This window comes from Drosophila kikkawai, chromosome X, assembly GCF_030179895.1.
Source record: "Drosophila kikkawai strain 14028-0561.14 chromosome X, DkikHiC1v2, whole genome shotgun sequence".
In the NCBI taxonomy this organism is placed as follows: Eukaryota; Metazoa; Arthropoda; class Insecta; order Diptera; family Drosophilidae; genus Drosophila; species Drosophila kikkawai.
The window spans coordinates 25,161,848-25,177,721 of NC_091733.1; the positions used below are offsets into that span (position 1 = coordinate 25,161,848).

Here is a 15,874-nt window from a genome sequence, read left to right on the forward strand (position 1 = left end):
AAGCCAAAAACGAAATTTTAAACATTTACAGCTCAGCTAAAAATGCATTAAATTCAAAACGGAAAACGGTTTTGTGTTAGTTTTTATAAGCTTAAGGGGTTATCCGGGTTTAGAACCACAAAAAAAGGCCTATTTTCCAGAATTTTTTTAAAAGATCCTATGACAATTTTGCAAATTTCATTTATTCTACACTAATACATAAGGTTTGAACTAAATTCTGTAAAATTTTGAACAAAAAATATTCACAAATGAGCCGTTCAGGGAGGGTTGAACTTAACCCTAAAAAAAATTATGTCCTTGCGGTAGGCAGGATTTCTCCGTCAATTTTTATTTGAAATCAAAAAACCAAAATTTTCCTGTTAGCTTATGTGTCTGGCTTGTCTCTGAACGAAGGATTTTTTAAAAAATTAAAAATTGAATTTTTGGGAGCGTTTTTCATGAAAAATTACACTTTTTACGTCCATTTTGGACATATTTTGGGTTATAAAATCGGTTCTAATTGAAGATATAAAAAATCCTTCGTTCAGAGACAAGAAAAACATGTCTAGAAGAAGTGTGGAAAATCTGAAGTCGATCGGTCCAGTAGTTTTCGAGAAATCTTGACTACCGACTTCAAGAAAGTGGTTTTGAGAAAAACGCGTTTAAAGTTTTAATTGCCAGTTGTGACTCATACGACGCGCTGGGCTTTAAATTACTCCCATTCCTACAGTTTTGCTTCGATCGACTTGAAATTTTCGGACAACATTCCTGACACTTTGTACTATTATATAAAAAAGTTTGAAAAAAATGCATTTTTGAAATTTCAAAACCCGGATAACCCCTTAATAGATCTGCTTACAAAGTTTAAATATTAAAAAAAAAAAATTTTTTTTTAATTTTTTGATAATTTTAACGATGTAACCCCTTATAAAAATTTTGAAAAAAACTAAAAAAAAATTTTTTCTGATAGACATGCTTAAATCAATTCAGTTTTTGATGCTGATTAAGAATATATATGATTTATAGGGTCGGAAATGACTCCTTCACTGGTTTGGAAGCTTCCAACTGAAAATATAATACCCTCAAAAGGGTATTAAAATATAATTATAAGTATATTTGTTTATAATTGCCAAAGTCAAGACCTTTATCCCTAAACTCCCCTCCCGTTCTATAAAAAAAAAACCCATCTATATAAAGAAATAACCAAACTCTTTAATTAAACCACACCATCATCCCGTTTTGCCTTTGCCCAGGTGGTAAGGTGGTGCCACATGCCACTTTGCTTTGGCCAAAGCCTGCTTCTGCAGCTCCTCATATTCGCTTACAGAGCTCCACTTCATCTCTGGCTCTAATGGAACAGGCAGCTCCTTAGGTATTGGCGAAAGGCTCTTGCCCAAGGGCGATTCTATAACGTGAAGGGATCTGCCCAGCTGCCAGCTTAAGGCACTGCTCAAGGGTACACGAGACCTATGATTGGTGATTTGAGAAGAAAGTTGAGCTTGATTCGGGTAACTTTGAATTACAGCAATTGACTGCTGGGTACGCATATTGCAATTGGAAACGGCATTGCCATAGCTGATCCGACGTTCCGCCAAATACCGACGTTGCTCGGCACGTCGATGATTTTCCCGAAATGTCTGCATCCTTCTGGTCTCGCGTACTCCTGGCTTCGAAAAAAAGAACTTTGTGGGTAACTGGAAAATTTTTAGGAAAAGAGCTAGTGAGACAGGCCACACTGAGGCAGAGATGATGTGAGTTTTCGGTTAACTAGCTTTAAAATTAATTCAGTTGCGGGGTAGAGTCTTTTTACATTGGATTAGTCTAGGGGGTAGAGTCTTTTTTTAGGATCTACATGGGATTAGTCAAGGGGGTAGAGTCTTTTTTTTAGTTAAAAATATGTAAATAAATAATAATGATCATTGATCATTGACTTGTGCTACGTTTAACCCAAACTTAAACAAATTTCTTCAAGAGTTTTAAGGAGTGATCATTACCTTGATCCCCTCCAAACTTTATTCTTCCTTATTTGTGCTTTCAGAGACCAGAAATGCATCGGTGCCCCGGCCTTCCGATCACTGCCCGGCATCGACAACTGGTGCGAGATCAATTGTCTGCGCTACCCGCCCAACTGCCCAGAGGAGGCCTGCCACTGCCCGTAAGCCCATAAAACCTCGTTAAAATCAACAAAATCCTTCCTAATACCCTAAAACCTTCCCATATATTCAGGCAAGAGTGCGTGGCCATTGGCGAGCTGGAGGGACAGGAGGGTGCCGATACCTACTGCATGGACCAGTGCCTCAACTACGAGTCAGAATGCCCACGCGACAGGTGTCGCTGTTACTAGTCCGGACGCGGATTGCATACAACAGCTGTGCTGCCCATCCATTGCCCAACAACACCACCACAATCCCCTGCCCCCCGAAGGATAACGAGAACCACGATATTGTATGCCTTCTACCAAGCAAGGTCCAATGAATTAAATTTGATTTGACAACATTAGTCCAATGTTCCGGCGAATTTCAATGGGTGTAAAGTTGATATGCTTCATTCTGATTTTAAAATGCTGGATCCTCGGCCCTCCCCTGAGCTCCGATCTCCGGATAATCCCGACTGGTTGGCTCATACAGAAAGGGTCGGGTGAAGGCCTCAAGCAGCTCACGCTGCTCCCGCAGCCGTCGAGTCTGAGCTGTGGGTGTTTCCTCAACACCAATGTTCCGACGAGCTCGGAACAGAGCGGACACGGTGCTGCTCACCCGCATCCAGCGTTCGGTGGCCCGCGATTCCAGCTGCATGGTGTAGGGTAATATTTTTGCCAATCTGGTTTCCGAATCGTGTTTGCCATCCTTTTCGCTGGCCAGCGGTAAGTCCAATTGTTGCTTGTCGGGAACTGTGGTTGAAAGTGTTGCATTTGGAATGTCCATTGGCATGGGCATCGTTTGGCTGCAAATTAAAACCTCGGCACGCTCCTCTTTGGCATCCTGCTCGCTATCCTCCAGTGGCAAGGCATCCAAGCAGCCACTTTGCAGGTCACAGACATGGGCAAAGCTCGAGGCAATGCGACGCAATGAGTTTTCCTCGTGCCTGGAAGCAGCTGTACCGCCAGCCAGTTGACTGCCAGGACTCTTCATGGCCTGGGCCTGTGCCTGCTCCGCCAATGCCTGTTGCTTCTGACGCATTGCGATTATATTGTGACTGGATACTAGATTCCCATAGTTGCGACGAGTCTCGGCGCGCTCGCGACGTTTGTCCACAACCTCCGGCTTGGGGGAGCTTCTGCTTTTCATAATGACAACGACCTATGTTTTCGGGACATATCAGGAAAACCCACTAAAAAAAACAAATAAAATAAAATAAACGTATGTAAATGTTATACAAACAATAGCCAAAAAGGTGCGCTGGGAATTTAGATTTTCGGAGGTAAATTTGTTTTTGAAAAAAAAAAAAAAAAACAATGTTGGACGCTGTGCCGGTAGCGTTAGACTAGCATCTCCCCTAGTGGAGAAGCCCCAAGCAACTGAATGATTTCCCAGCGAATACTTTGGTCTCTGAAAATGTGTAGGAAAATGCTTAGAGTTTCTATTTTTAGAAGATCTGGAAATAAAATAGGTTCTAAAATCAATTTATACATTTTTAAAATTTTTTTAGGGATCGATATAAATTTTAAGAATCGATTTAATCGAAAATGTTCGATATAATCAAAGAACAATAAAATTACAAATAAATAATTAATATAAAAATCAATAATTTAAATTATTTTTAATATTTTTATTTATTATTTTAATATTAAAAAAAAAAATTAAAATTGTTTTAATATAAAAAAAAAATAATTAAAAATTTTTGTAATATTTTTATTTATTTTTTTTATATAAAAAAATAATTTAAATTATTTTTAAAATATTTATTTATTTTGTAATATAAAAAATAATTTAAATTATTTTTAATATTTTTATTTGTTTTTTTAATATAAAAAAAATAATTTAAATTATTTTTAATATTTTTCTTTGTTTTTTTAATATAAAAAAAATAAGTTTAATTATGTTTAATATTTTTTTTAATAATTTCTAGACTCACTTTTTTTTAATTAAAATGAACATAAAAAATATAAATAAAATTCAAAGAGCAATAAAATTACAATTATACGATAAATATAAATATGCATATATATAATTTAAATTATGTCAATTGAGGATTTAAATCGATTTTTTCAAAAAAAAAAAAATTCTGAAAAATAGATTTTCAGTGAATTGTTTTTATTTTAATTCTAACAAGAATGGAAGCTAACTTCGGCACGCCGAAGTTTGTATACCCTTGCAGATATTATTTCATTACATTTCAACTATACTTATAATGTTTACAGTTTGACAGTTACAGTTTTACATTCACACCTTTACATTTTCTCTACATCTACCGATCGCTCCTATGGCCGCTATATGATATAGTTGTCCGATTTTCATGAAATTTATACCAAAATTCTACAATAATAAAATAAGCTTATATCTCAGAGTAGATGAAAATACGTTGAAAAACAACGAAGTTATAATTTGTTTCCTATTAATTTCCCGATCGTTTCTATGGCAGCTATAAGATATAGTCGTCCGATTTTCATAAAATTTTCACGAAAATTCAGAAATAATATAGAATGACCATATCTAAAAAATGGTGCAAAAATGTTAAAAAACAGCAAAGTTATAATTTTTTTTCGAAAAATTTATCGAACATTTGTATGGCAGCTATATGATATAGTCGTCCGATCCGGCCCGTTCCGACATATATAGCAGTGAGAGTATATAGAAGACTATATGCAAAGTTTCATTCAGATAGCTTTAAAACTGAGGGACTAGTTTGCGTAGAAACAGACAGACGGACAGACGGACAGACGGACAGATGGACAGACGGACAGACGGACATGGCTATATCGACTCGGCTGTTGATGCTGATCAAGAATATATATACTTTATAGGGTCGGAAACGTCTCCTTCACTGCGTTGCAAACTTCTGACTGAAATTATAATACCCTGCAAGGGTATAAAAATAAATCTAAATTGATTTTTTAGAATTTAAATCTTAATCGATTAAATTTTAGAATAAAAATAAAAAACTAACCATTTATTTTTAAATTTAAAAATAAGAATCCACAGAAAATCGATTTATTTTCATCTAAAATTTCCGTAGTTTTCTCACTTGAAAGTAGATACTAGTAGTAAATATAAAAACAAACACAATTTTTTAAATGTTTACCATTTTGGTTCGCATCTTTAATAAACCATTCCACAATTCTTAAGTCTAAACTTAGCCTATTTTTTCCTCCCTTTCTCTCTTTCTCTCTCTTTCTCTCTTGATCTTCTTTTGTAACAAAACAAGTTAAGAAATAATGCATATCAATCGCTGTACTTGCACTCAAAATCGGATTATTAATAATAATTTGTAATCGCTTAAAAATACCTTATTAAAGCGATTACAAATTATTGAGTACGGAGCTGATATTATTTGAGGTAATCTCTTAATTCCTGCGGAAAACATTTGCATTAGAAGACCCAATCCAATGACTATAACTTAGAACTGCAAACGCTTTTTCTGGGCCAGGCCATTGCCCCGGACCGTGGTCTCCACCAGCTTACGCTTAAGCGGTGGCTTCTCTTCGGTTGCCGCTGCCGTCTCCTTGGCAGCCAGAATGGCCAAAGGCATGGGCAGCTTGGGACCCACTGTGGGTGCTGGTTTATTATGGAAATAGGGCAAATTGAGGGCCTCCCGGCAGGAGACACGCTTCAGTGGATTCATGGCAAACAGGCGACGCATCAAATAGATTAAATCATTACCGGCTGCGGTGAAGATATTCTCCAGCGGTGTACCCGGAAAATTCCGAAATACCAGATAATCATGCAGCTGGGCCACATGCGGCCACTCCGAATCCGGTGGTGAACCAAGCGTGGCAAAGATGCGCGACAATTGATCCAAATCCGAATCACCCGGCATAAAGGGTACGCGCAGCATAAGCTCGGCCAAGATACAGCCCACGGCCCACATATCCACACCGGTGCCGTATTGCCGGGCGCCAAACAGAAGCTCAGGAGAGCGATACCAACGCGTGACCACGTGATGCGTGTAGATGCGATTCGGTGAGCCAAATGTTTTGGCCAAACCGAAATCACCAATCTTCAGCACACCGTCACTGTTCACCAGCAAGTTGTTGGGCTTGAGATCCCGATGCAGGATCCAGTTCTTATGCAGATACTCCAGGCCGCGCAGCGTCATTATGGCATACGCCTTGATGTTGCCCTGCGTCAGTATGATTTTAGTGTCCTTGATAATTACCTCCAGGTCGGTGTCCATAAAGTCAAACACCAGCGAGACATTCGACATTTGGCCAAAGACGTCCACCAGGCCGATAATGTTCTCGTGCTGCAGCTCTTGCAGGATTTTGATTTCGCGCAGTGCCGTTCGGTTTATGCCGTCCCGGGCATCCTCGCGAGATCCCTTCTTGATCTTCTTGACGGCCACAATCTGGCTGGTCACCGTGTCGCGAGCCTTGTAGACGATGGCAAACTGCAGGGCAACAACAGAAAACAAACAACCGCCATTGGGGATTGGGGCTTCCTTTGAAATGGACTCTGGCACACTTACCTGACCCTCACCGAGGAAGGACAGTTTGGCATAGCGATCCTTCTTGGCGTTGGCGTCGTTGGGTAGCATTGTACAGCCGCATAAATGACAAAATAGTTCAAGAAAGCCGGCGCGTGGCTCAAACAATTCAATTCGGCAATAGGGATGAGCAGAAAAAGTCAGCTTGATTATCGATATATCGATAAGTTGGCTAGCTTTTTGTTGGTATTCTAAAAAAATAGCTAGATTTTGTTTGTGTACATTTAAAAAATATTATTATTTATAATCGTTTGTAATATTTGGATAATAATTTTAATAAATTTTTATTTGGATATCAAAAAATTCTAGATTTTGTTTGTATACATTTATTTATATAAATAATAGATTTTTTATAAATAAAAGGCTACTAAATAAGTACTATTATTATAAATATTATTAAAAAAAAAAGAATTATTAAATTGTCTCCAATTAATATTAATTTCATAATACTGGCATGACACTGCCGCATTAATTAGAGACTTCATTAAAGATTTGACAGCGCTATAGCGTTTTACACAAGTGCGAGCAAGACGACTATATGGCGCTCTAATGCATTAGAATAATGCATTAGCTACTTCATTGCCGCGATAATCGATAGATCTACATAAAATATACCAGATACTCGATAACAAAATACGGGTTTAATGAAGAAAATTGTAATTGAAAAATGTATTAGCCAGCTCATTGACAGTATGGTCTCACAATGAGAATTTTATTTCTATAGCATTTCTCTGGTTTTTTGAACTCCAAAAATATTAGGAAATTAGGAAAAATAATATGTTTTGCGGTGGCAAGGTTCTTGCTCTGCAAAATTAATTAAACATTTTTTTTTTGTAATAATTAAAAAAATTGGAAGCATCATAGGTTAAAAACACAAATTTAAAGGATTCTGCATTTATTTATGCAAGAATACTTCGACGAGGAATTTAGAAATTCATAGTAATACGCCGCGAATGGTGGCCGTTTTTTTTGTTTACCTTTTACGGTCGGTGTGACCATAGTCGTATTACCAAAATAATCCAAGCAAAATCGAAGCCAAATTACACAAAATTACACATATAGTGGTCTCTTTCAAGGTTCTAATGAAGTAGCTAATTAATGAAAACTGCATTAGTGTATCATATGGGCATAATTTTATGAAAGGCATTTTATTTTGCAAAAACTCTAACATTCGATAGACGCTGCACACCACCAACATCAACACTCGATATTCGATAGACCCGAACAATTCACGCGTCTTGATATCGATAGGCCCATTCGAGTTCTTTTTGCTTATTTTTTCATTCCGGCTGAAAAAATCTTGTTTTTCTCGGTTTAATTAAAACAAACGCCGACAAAATGGACTTGCGCCCCAACCAGACCATCTACATCAACAACCTGAACGAGAAGATCAAGAAGGAGGAGCTGAAAAAGTCGCTATATGCAATTTTCTCACAATTCGGCCAAATCCTGGACATTGTGGCACTGAAAACGCTAAAGATGCGCGGCCAGGCATTTGTCATCTTCAAGGAGATCGGCAGCGCCTCGAATGCACTGCGAACAATGCAGGGTTTCCCGTTCTACGACAAACCCATGCGCATTGCCTACTCCAAGTCCGATTCGGATCTGGTGGCCAAGCTGAAGGGTACATTCAAGGAGCGTCCCAAGAAGATAAAGCCTCCGAAGCCTACAGTGGGTGCTGAGGATAAGAAGTGAGTGTTTATAAATGGAAGAAGATGCATGTTTCTATTAAAAACCAACTAAAATTTCTTTATAGGGACAAGAAAAAGAAGCCAACCAGCACTGAGAACTCGAATCCGAATACACAGACCGAACAGCCGCCCAATCAAATTCTCTTCCTCACCAATCTGCCGGAGGAGACCAACGAGATGATGCTCTCCATGCTGTTCAATCAGTTCCCTGGCTTCAAGGAGGTGCGTTTGGTGCCCAATCGTCATGATATCGCCTTTGTGGAATTCACCACCGAGCTGCAGAGTAATGCCGCCAAGGAGGCGCTGCAGGGCTTCAAGATAACACCAACGCATGCCATGAAAATCACCTTTGCCAAAAAGTGAGCTCCATCATACACAAGCTAAGTGTGTAAGGATTGGCATTAGCTCGCTGGCTAAGCAAACTTCCCATCTATTTGCTTTTGGCGGCGTCGGCGAGCTAGTCTATTTTTTTGTAACGCTCCTAATTTTAAAATTCTAGAATAAATATATATGAGTATATATAGAAACAAAGCTTTGTGTGGAATCCCTAAGAATTCCCCTTTCACGGAGGCAGTTTTTAATCTCTATTTATAATATTTATAATAAGTAAACTAATGTTTTAAAATGGGCCACAGGATTTCCCATATATAAAGTTGTGTGTGTCAGGTGTTCTGTATATATATATATAGGGATATCCTGTGCTCAGTTGGTTGACCTTCTACCCTTAGTTGTTGCCCTGTTGCTGGTTCTCTATCTCGCCTTGACCCTGATATATAATGGGCGCATTCTGTTGCTGTTCCTCTGCAATGGACATTTCCTCATCGGCAGCAGCAGCGGCAGCAGCAGCATCCACATCATTTTCAGCAATATGTTTATCCATGGATTTCTTAAGCTTATCCATATTGGCCCCAATGATGGTATCCAGGACTTCACCCTCCTTGATCAGTATAAACGTTGGCATGCTGGTTATATTGAAATCCTCGGCAATATCTTCATTTTCATCAACATTGACTTTCAAGATCATTACGTGCTCGGAATATTGATCGGCCAGTACATTCAGCTTGGGTGCACAGACCTTGCACGGTCCACACCAGTTGGCAAAGAAGTCCAAGATGACAATTTTCTTAAGGGCGCCGGACATGCGCATATCCAGCTCGGCCTTGTCTTTGACCAGGGAAACCATTGTTCTTACCTAAAATTACAAAGGAAATGAGGATTTCTTGAGGTTTTCCCTAAAGGAAAAGCTGCTGCTTACCAGAAATTATTATTACACGTACTTGGGAGGAAAGGAAACCCCAATATTTAGCGGAAGTACAGAAAATTTCCAAGAAAAAACTGTATCGGGTGAGGCGATCAGTTCGAATCAAAGTCTGAAAGGGGAATAAAACGAAAACGAATTTGACATAAGTGACTAACTTGATTTCAAAGACTTATACGCACAGCACACTATGGTTATTTAAATTTTTCCGGGCTTCAAAGCAGTGTGACCTTGGGTGGTCGAAGAACCCTTCATCGTCTGGCCATACTGCTGCCACCAGTGCTGGCAACTCTTCACAGCATAAAAAAAAGCTACCTAAGCTTTGAAAAAAAAGGCTAGAAGCAGACAGAAAATTTCGATTAAAGCTAAAAAATAACGCAGTATTTTGTCAATTCAATTTATCCTGCCAGATCTAGCGGTTAAAAAGCTAGATTGGCTACGCTGGCTGCGACGGACATTTTGCTTTGGCAGCCATTTTTAATTTTCGTTAGCCAAAAGGAGAGGAAAAATAGTGAAAGAGAGGGAGAGAGCAAGAGAAGCAAGAAAAGCTTCAACTTGGCGGGAATTCCAGGATCTGGAGGGTATATAATGACCCCCACCGCCACTTGACCCGTGCAGAAGCAATTCCGTAACTCCTGAACTTAATTAAAATCCGTTACCGTGTCAAGTCAACCCGCAACCATGACCGCTATACGCAGCATGAACGACTACCACAAGCGCTTGGAGGCCGCCGACGAGAAGCTGATCGTGCTTGACTTCTACGCCAACTGGTGCGGCCCCTGCAAGGGCATGGACAGCACGGTCAAGGCGCTGGCCAGGAAGTATGCCTCCAAGGCGGTGGTCCTCAAGGTCGATGTGGACAAGTATGACGAGTTGACGGAGCGCTACAAGGTGCGCAGCATGCCGACCTTTGTCTTCCTGAAGAACAACCGGCGAGTGGGATCCTTCAGCGGCGCCGATGAAGAGAAGCTGACCACCATGATGGCCAAGCTGGTCAAGTGAGGAGTGTGAATCTGCGATTTTATTCAGTGTTTGTATGTTTTATGTTAAGAAAATCCAATCCTAACCTCAAACTCGGTGTATGTATTAGTGCTGGAGGCATGTGTCTGCGACATAACCTCAAAGAAAGTTTGAAAAAAAAAAAAATTGTGATTCCTATTTTATGTAACCAGAAATTCATTATGTAACCTACAATTAAGACGAGAAGAAATTAGGTAATAAGGTTAGGGCACAAAACAATTCGATCTTAAATAAATTGTAAGCACTCAATGACTTTAAATTAAATAAAAGCTTTTTTATGGGGATTTAAGGGTTCATTTTTAGATTTTCTTGGCTTGCAGGTTTTTAAAAATGCTTAATAAATAAAAAATAATTAATATCAATTAACTTTTTTTAGTAGAAACTCTAAACAGAAGAGTATTTTCAGGCGAGTAGATGGTTTAAAATAAAAATTACATATAAATAATGGTTCATTTTAAGTTGATTTCACTTTAATTGCTTATCAGGCGCTTTATTTACATATAAAATTAATTACATATTTTATGTGTTAACATCGCATAGCCTCACACATTCGTCACTAATTAGGTTTATACACAGCTTGAAATCGGAAATGCCGACGCAGATCTTTGGGGTTCAACCTGTTTTGCTTTAAACCGCACAAAGAACACCGATCTGCTCTAAAGATCTCCCCCTTCCGGGACTCCCCTTCTCGCCAGCTCAGAGAGTGAATCCCTCGCAAAAGCTTGTCAAGCTGGCAATAATAAAATCCGCAACTGATAAGCCCTGAGAAGAGCAGTTACCCTCTGGCATCAGATCTCTGCGCATCATGCTTTCCGCTTCTCGTTGTGCTGCTCAGCTACTGGCTGCTGTTTGCCTCCTCCTCCTCCTGGTCACCGCCGGCAAGCCATCGCGTCACCGAACTACACAGGCGGATGACTGCCCAACGATCAAGTTGAAGCGTCAATGGGGTGGTAAGCCATCACAGGGTCTCCACTATCAAATCCGTCCCATACGCTATGTGGTTATCCATCACACGGTCACCGGCGAGTGCACGGGGCTACTCCAGTGCGCCGAGATACTCCAGAATATGCAGAATTATCATCAAACGGAGCTGGATTACGAGGATATTAGTTACAAGTAAGCGTGGGGAGGTACTCCCAAGGGCACACTACTTACTCTTCCCCTCTGCCGGACAGCTTTCTAATTGGCAGTGATGGCATTGTTTACGAGGGCACTGGCTGGGGATTACGTGGAGCCCACACTTATGGCTACAATGCCAACGGCACGGGCATAGCTTTTATAGGCAGTTATGTGGGTAAGTTTTGTTTTTTTTTATTTTTTGTCAAAAGCACACACATACAGACACACATTGTTTCCGATAGACAAACTTCCTACGGTGGCGGCGCTACAATCGGCCAAAAGTCTTCTAAGCTGCGGGATTCGTAAGGGGGAACTGAGCGAGGATTATGCCCTGATCGCCGCCTCGCAGGTGATAAGTACCCAGAGTCCAGGACTGACGCTGTATAATGAGATTCAGGAGTGGCCGCACTGGCTTTCAAATCCCTAAATAAACAATTATTTTTCTCTGTGTATGTGTATGTTTTGTGTAATTGCGGCCGATTTCGATTAACGATAAGTGCTGCAGCTGCGACTTACAGTTATCCCTGCAGCAGAAAACTTCACAAGGAAATCGAAGAGGAGTGAAAAAAGCTGTCGAGCTGAAAAAACCAAGAAAAATGTCTTTCTTTAGGGAAATCGAACCAAAAACAGAAGCTGATCCCGAGACGGACGCCAACAATCTCTTGGAAGCCATCCGTCCGCGTCCGCTATTGTCCACCAATTGCACCGATTTTGTGTTGGCCCATTCAAAGGGAGCCCTACGTCCGGTGCGCCAGCTGCCCGAGGTGATCCTGCTGCCGCACATCTTGGAGATGATGCACAAATTGCGTTTGAATCGTTTGCTGCGCGTGCAGAGCCACACATGGCCCCACCTGATCGTTGACCGTGGCCACGGTGCCATGGTTGTGGCTGCACCGCGCAGTGGTCGCACCTTCAGCTATCTACCGCCTGTCTGCGATGTGATTAGTCGCACTATTATGGCCACCGTGGACACTGACAATCTGTTGGGAGCGTTGGCCGTGATTTTGGTAAAGGACTTGGAGCGAGTGCGCCACGTGAGCGCCGTGTGCCATGCCTTTTTGCGGAAGCTAAAACACGCTACAACCTATACGCTCGTACTGAACATACCCTCTGACAATAATCCGGAGTTTTTCCATTGCCTTTTCAATGGCGTTGGCTGTTTGGTGGCCACACCTGCCCAGCTGGTCTGGATGTTCAAGGACATGGAGAAGTTAATGAAGTTCGAACACCTGAAGTTCGTTGTCTACGATGATATTGATCTGATGGATCCGAGGCTGTTGACAAAGGCGGAGCTGGTGCTCAAGAATCTAATGCTCATGGATCACAGCCATCCGCAGCTGGTGATGATCTCCCAGACCTATGATCCCGTCCAGATGGCCCGGCTGAAGCTGCTAAACAGCAATCCGGTATTGATCTTTGGTGACATGCTGGAGGCAGCTTTGTATGGAAAGGCGCGCCTACGGATCGCCATATGTCCGCAGCAGAAAAAGTTCAACGAGGTGCTCAAGATTTTGGAGCAGCGTCCGCCTCAAAAATATCGCACGGTGATCTTTTGCAGTGATGATGCGGATATGCGACGCCTGGTGGTTCATCTTCTGGAGGAGAAGGAGCCCTCATTTAGCTGTTTGCCTTATTACGAGGATGCCGACATGGAGGTGGCTGAGCAGGTTCAAGACTGGCTAGTGGATACACAAGGCATCATCCTTTTGGCCACCGACAACTGCCCGGAGCTAAGCATCCGGCATGCCCACACGCTGATCCACTACAGCATGAGCCTTAGCTGGGGCAAGTTCAAGATGCGTCATCTGGCCATTTCCGGGAATCTGGTCAACAGACTGGTTAGCGACTCCTCCACCAGTGAGAAGGGGACCTTCTTACAGCCTCATTCCTTGATTCTGCTGGATGAATCCAATCAAAAGCAGCTGCCACGTCTTGTGGACTTTGTGGGCAAGCACCAGCCCGTGGATGAGGAAATCAAAGCCCTGGCCAAGAAGATACGCGAAAAGTTTGCCAAGCTGGAAGCCAATCAGAATGTGGTGTGTCGCCAGATCATGATGCTGGGCGATTGCATCAATAAGCAATGCGAGGAACGTCATCATGCTGATCATATGGATCGACCCCTTGCCACAGTGCCCACCTTGGGTGATATCAAGGTAAGCCTGGTGCGTGTCTATTCGCCCACACATTTATGCGTTCATCTTTTGGAGCATTTGCCGCCGGGTGAATCATGGAAACCCTATCCATCTCTACCGGCTCAACAAATGCGCCTTCAATTGCTGCAGAGCAACTGCAGCATGGAACGCTTTTGGCCCCCCATTGCTGGTACCATCTGCCTGTATCGCAATAAAGCCATCAATGTCCGCGTCCGGGTACTCAAGGTGGCGCCCATTGAGGACGTAAATATATACCTTAACAATCTATATGTCCTGGTCCAGGCCATGGATGAGGATACCCAGATCTTTAGCGTGCGAAGTGGGCGTCTGTACAAGTGCCCGGAGGAGTTGCAAGCGGAACCGCCCTTGGCCATTGATTTGCGTTTGTTTGGTTTGATTCCCCAATCCGGGGAACGTGGCTGGTCGGAGAAGGATCGCCGTGACATCGAGTACAAGCTGAAGAATCTGCCCAATGGATGCTTCCTGCAGGCCACCATACAGTTTGCCACCTCTCACACTATTTTCGTTAGCAATCTGGTGGCCATGTTTTATGCCAGCGCCATGAAGGTGCATGTACGCAAGCTGAGCCTTGGCCAGCATCTCATCAAAGCCAAGTTGGCCAAAAGCTGTCCGCTGGCAAAGGATACGATATTTACCTTTTTTGAGGAGGTTTTGGAGGTGAAAGAGGAGGGGGATGACAAGCAGAAGCTGAAGGCAGAGGAGCAGCTGAAGGAGGAGAATAATAATGAAACCAAGGAGAACAATCCTCCCAATAAGACATTTATACAGGGAAGAGCCTTGAGTGTGATCCAAATGGGCTTGGATCAGGTTAAGCGTAACATGCTGGCTAGAGAGCGGAAGGTCAAGGAGGCACCAGACGAGGCTGCGAAGGTGGAGCAGGAAGAGAAAGACCCAAAAGACGAGGCTAAGAAGCTGAAGAAGGAAGAGAAGGAGTCCAAGCAGCCGGAGCAGATACCAAAAGATCCAGAAGACCAGTCTGCAGAGTCCAATAAAAGCCTCAACCAGCTCATTCAATGCATCGAAAACATTAAAATCATTGCCAAGCTGGAAGCGGAGGAGGATGACAACCATATGTTCGCTGACACATTCACTGGAGCAACCAAATTAATTGACATAATGAAGGGTTATCCAGAAGTCACTAACGATAAGCCACAAAAAAGAACCGAAAAGAAAAAAGCCACAAAAGATTCCATTTCCAAATTCACAGTCACTAAGCCACGTGACCCCACCATGCAGCTTCAACTCCCCTCGAATGTGGTGCGTCCGCCCACCAACTACTATCAAACTCTGACCACCTTGGAGCTTCAAGTGCTCCTGCCCGATGAGGGTTACAAGTACTCCGCCCTGCTGATTGACAATCAAGTCTTGTTCCAGGCCACTCATCCATCCTTGGAACTTTGCCATCAATTCCAGTTGCCGTTGGGCGTGGCATATAGCTACCTAAAGGATTACATGCGCGGCCGTACGGTGTACATGAGCGTCAAGAAAACTGTGGCCATGCCTGATCCTCTGAACTTTGATCTTTACCAACGTTTCCTGAAGCCCAATCACGAGAAGTTTGGCAAGATGGATGAGCAGCGTGAGGAGCAAGAAAAGAAGCCTAGAAAGGCTGTGCCATTCAAGGATGTGGGATGGCATAACGAGTATCAGGAGATCGAAGATAGTGCCGACGAGGACCATCATGTGGATGGGATCGAGCGTGTAGAACACGATCTATACGATGAAGACTAAGGAAGATGAAGATGACCCCCTCCCAGCCCCCCAAGACGATCTATTCCATCATAAAACTTTAACTTAACTGAAAATCTGAATTTTTTACATAATTTATGTTTTAATATGTATGTTTTAAGCTCTTTACTAAAAGAAGCATCTCACAACGAACATCATCTCCTTCTCACTGGACTCTCTTGAAAGCTTTGCTTTCACTTTCCTTTTTTTGGTTCAACCTTTTTGGAAAACGAATAAACAAAAATAAATTACACTTATTACATTTT

At 41.9% G+C, this 15,874-nt stretch overlaps 8 protein-coding genes and 1 long non-coding RNA gene across 9 annotated transcripts; 5 read left to right on the forward strand and 4 right to left on the reverse strand.

Annotated features, from left to right (window-relative positions):
• The first annotated feature begins 1,837 nt into the window (after positions 1-1,837).
• LOC138929148 (uncharacterized) lies at positions 1,838-2,469 on the forward strand. The gene is made up of 3 exons (XM_070288350.1): positions 1,838-1,849; positions 2,018-2,134; positions 2,206-2,469. The coding sequence occupies exons 2-3, from the start codon at positions 2,027-2,029 to the stop codon at positions 2,452-2,454; spliced, it is 357 nt and encodes a 118-aa protein (XP_070144451.1). The 5' UTR covers positions 1,838-1,849; positions 2,018-2,026; the 3' UTR covers positions 2,455-2,469.
• LOC138929147 (uncharacterized) lies at positions 2,423-3,444 on the reverse strand. The gene has a single exon (XM_070288349.1). The coding sequence runs from the start codon at positions 3,261-3,263 to the stop codon at positions 2,535-2,537; it is 729 nt and encodes a 242-aa protein (XP_070144450.1). The 5' UTR covers positions 3,264-3,444; the 3' UTR covers positions 2,423-2,534.
• A 1,764-nt stretch (positions 3,445-5,208) lies between these two features.
• LOC108080235 (Cyclin-dependent kinase 7) lies at positions 5,209-6,751 on the reverse strand. Its single transcript, XM_017174891.3, has 2 exons — positions 6,601-6,751; positions 5,209-6,522 (listed from the first exon to the last, which is right to left on the reverse strand). Exons 1-2 carry the CDS (start codon positions 6,667-6,669, stop codon positions 5,533-5,535), a joined length of 1,059 nt encoding a protein of 352 aa, XP_017030380.1. The 5' UTR covers positions 6,670-6,751; the 3' UTR covers positions 5,209-5,532.
• Positions 6,752-7,857: 1,106 nt separating this feature from the next.
• On the forward strand, positions 7,858-9,501 carry snf (U1 small nuclear ribonucleoprotein A snf). The gene is made up of 2 exons (XM_017174892.2): positions 7,858-8,309; positions 8,375-9,501. Exons 1-2 carry the CDS (start codon positions 7,957-7,959, stop codon positions 8,670-8,672), a joined length of 651 nt encoding a protein of 216 aa, XP_017030381.1. The 5' UTR covers positions 7,858-7,956; the 3' UTR covers positions 8,673-9,501.
• On the reverse strand, positions 9,034-9,492 carry LOC108080237 (thioredoxin-2). Its single transcript, XM_017174893.3, has one exon. The coding sequence runs from the start codon at positions 9,490-9,492 to the stop codon at positions 9,034-9,036; it is 459 nt and encodes a 152-aa protein (XP_017030382.1).
• Positions 9,502-10,125: 624 nt separating the features above from the next.
• On the forward strand, positions 10,126-10,856 carry dhd (deadhead). The gene has a single exon (XM_017174904.3). The coding sequence runs from the start codon at positions 10,249-10,251 to the stop codon at positions 10,567-10,569; it is 321 nt and encodes a 106-aa protein (XP_017030393.1). The 5' UTR covers positions 10,126-10,248; the 3' UTR covers positions 10,570-10,856.
• Positions 10,857-11,088: 232 nt separating this feature from the next.
• On the reverse strand, positions 11,089-11,881 carry LOC138929184 (uncharacterized). Its single transcript, XR_011445631.1, has 2 exons — positions 11,743-11,881; positions 11,089-11,677 (listed from the first exon to the last, which is right to left on the reverse strand). It is a non-coding gene; the product is annotated as an uncharacterized lncRNA (long non-coding RNA).
• On the forward strand, positions 11,393-12,158 carry PGRP-SA (Peptidoglycan recognition protein SA). Its single transcript, XM_017174972.3, has 3 exons — positions 11,393-11,703; positions 11,763-11,881; positions 11,949-12,158. Exons 1-3 carry the CDS (start codon positions 11,393-11,395, stop codon positions 12,131-12,133), a joined length of 615 nt encoding a protein of 204 aa, XP_017030461.1. The 3' UTR covers positions 12,134-12,158.
• A 144-nt stretch (positions 12,159-12,302) lies between these two features.
• Positions 12,303-15,611, forward strand: LOC108080217 (putative ATP-dependent RNA helicase BoYb). Its single transcript, XM_017174873.1, has one exon. The coding sequence runs from the start codon at positions 12,303-12,305 to the stop codon at positions 15,609-15,611; it is 3,309 nt and encodes a 1,102-aa protein (XP_017030362.1).
• The last annotated feature ends 263 nt before the right edge of the window (positions 15,612-15,874 follow it).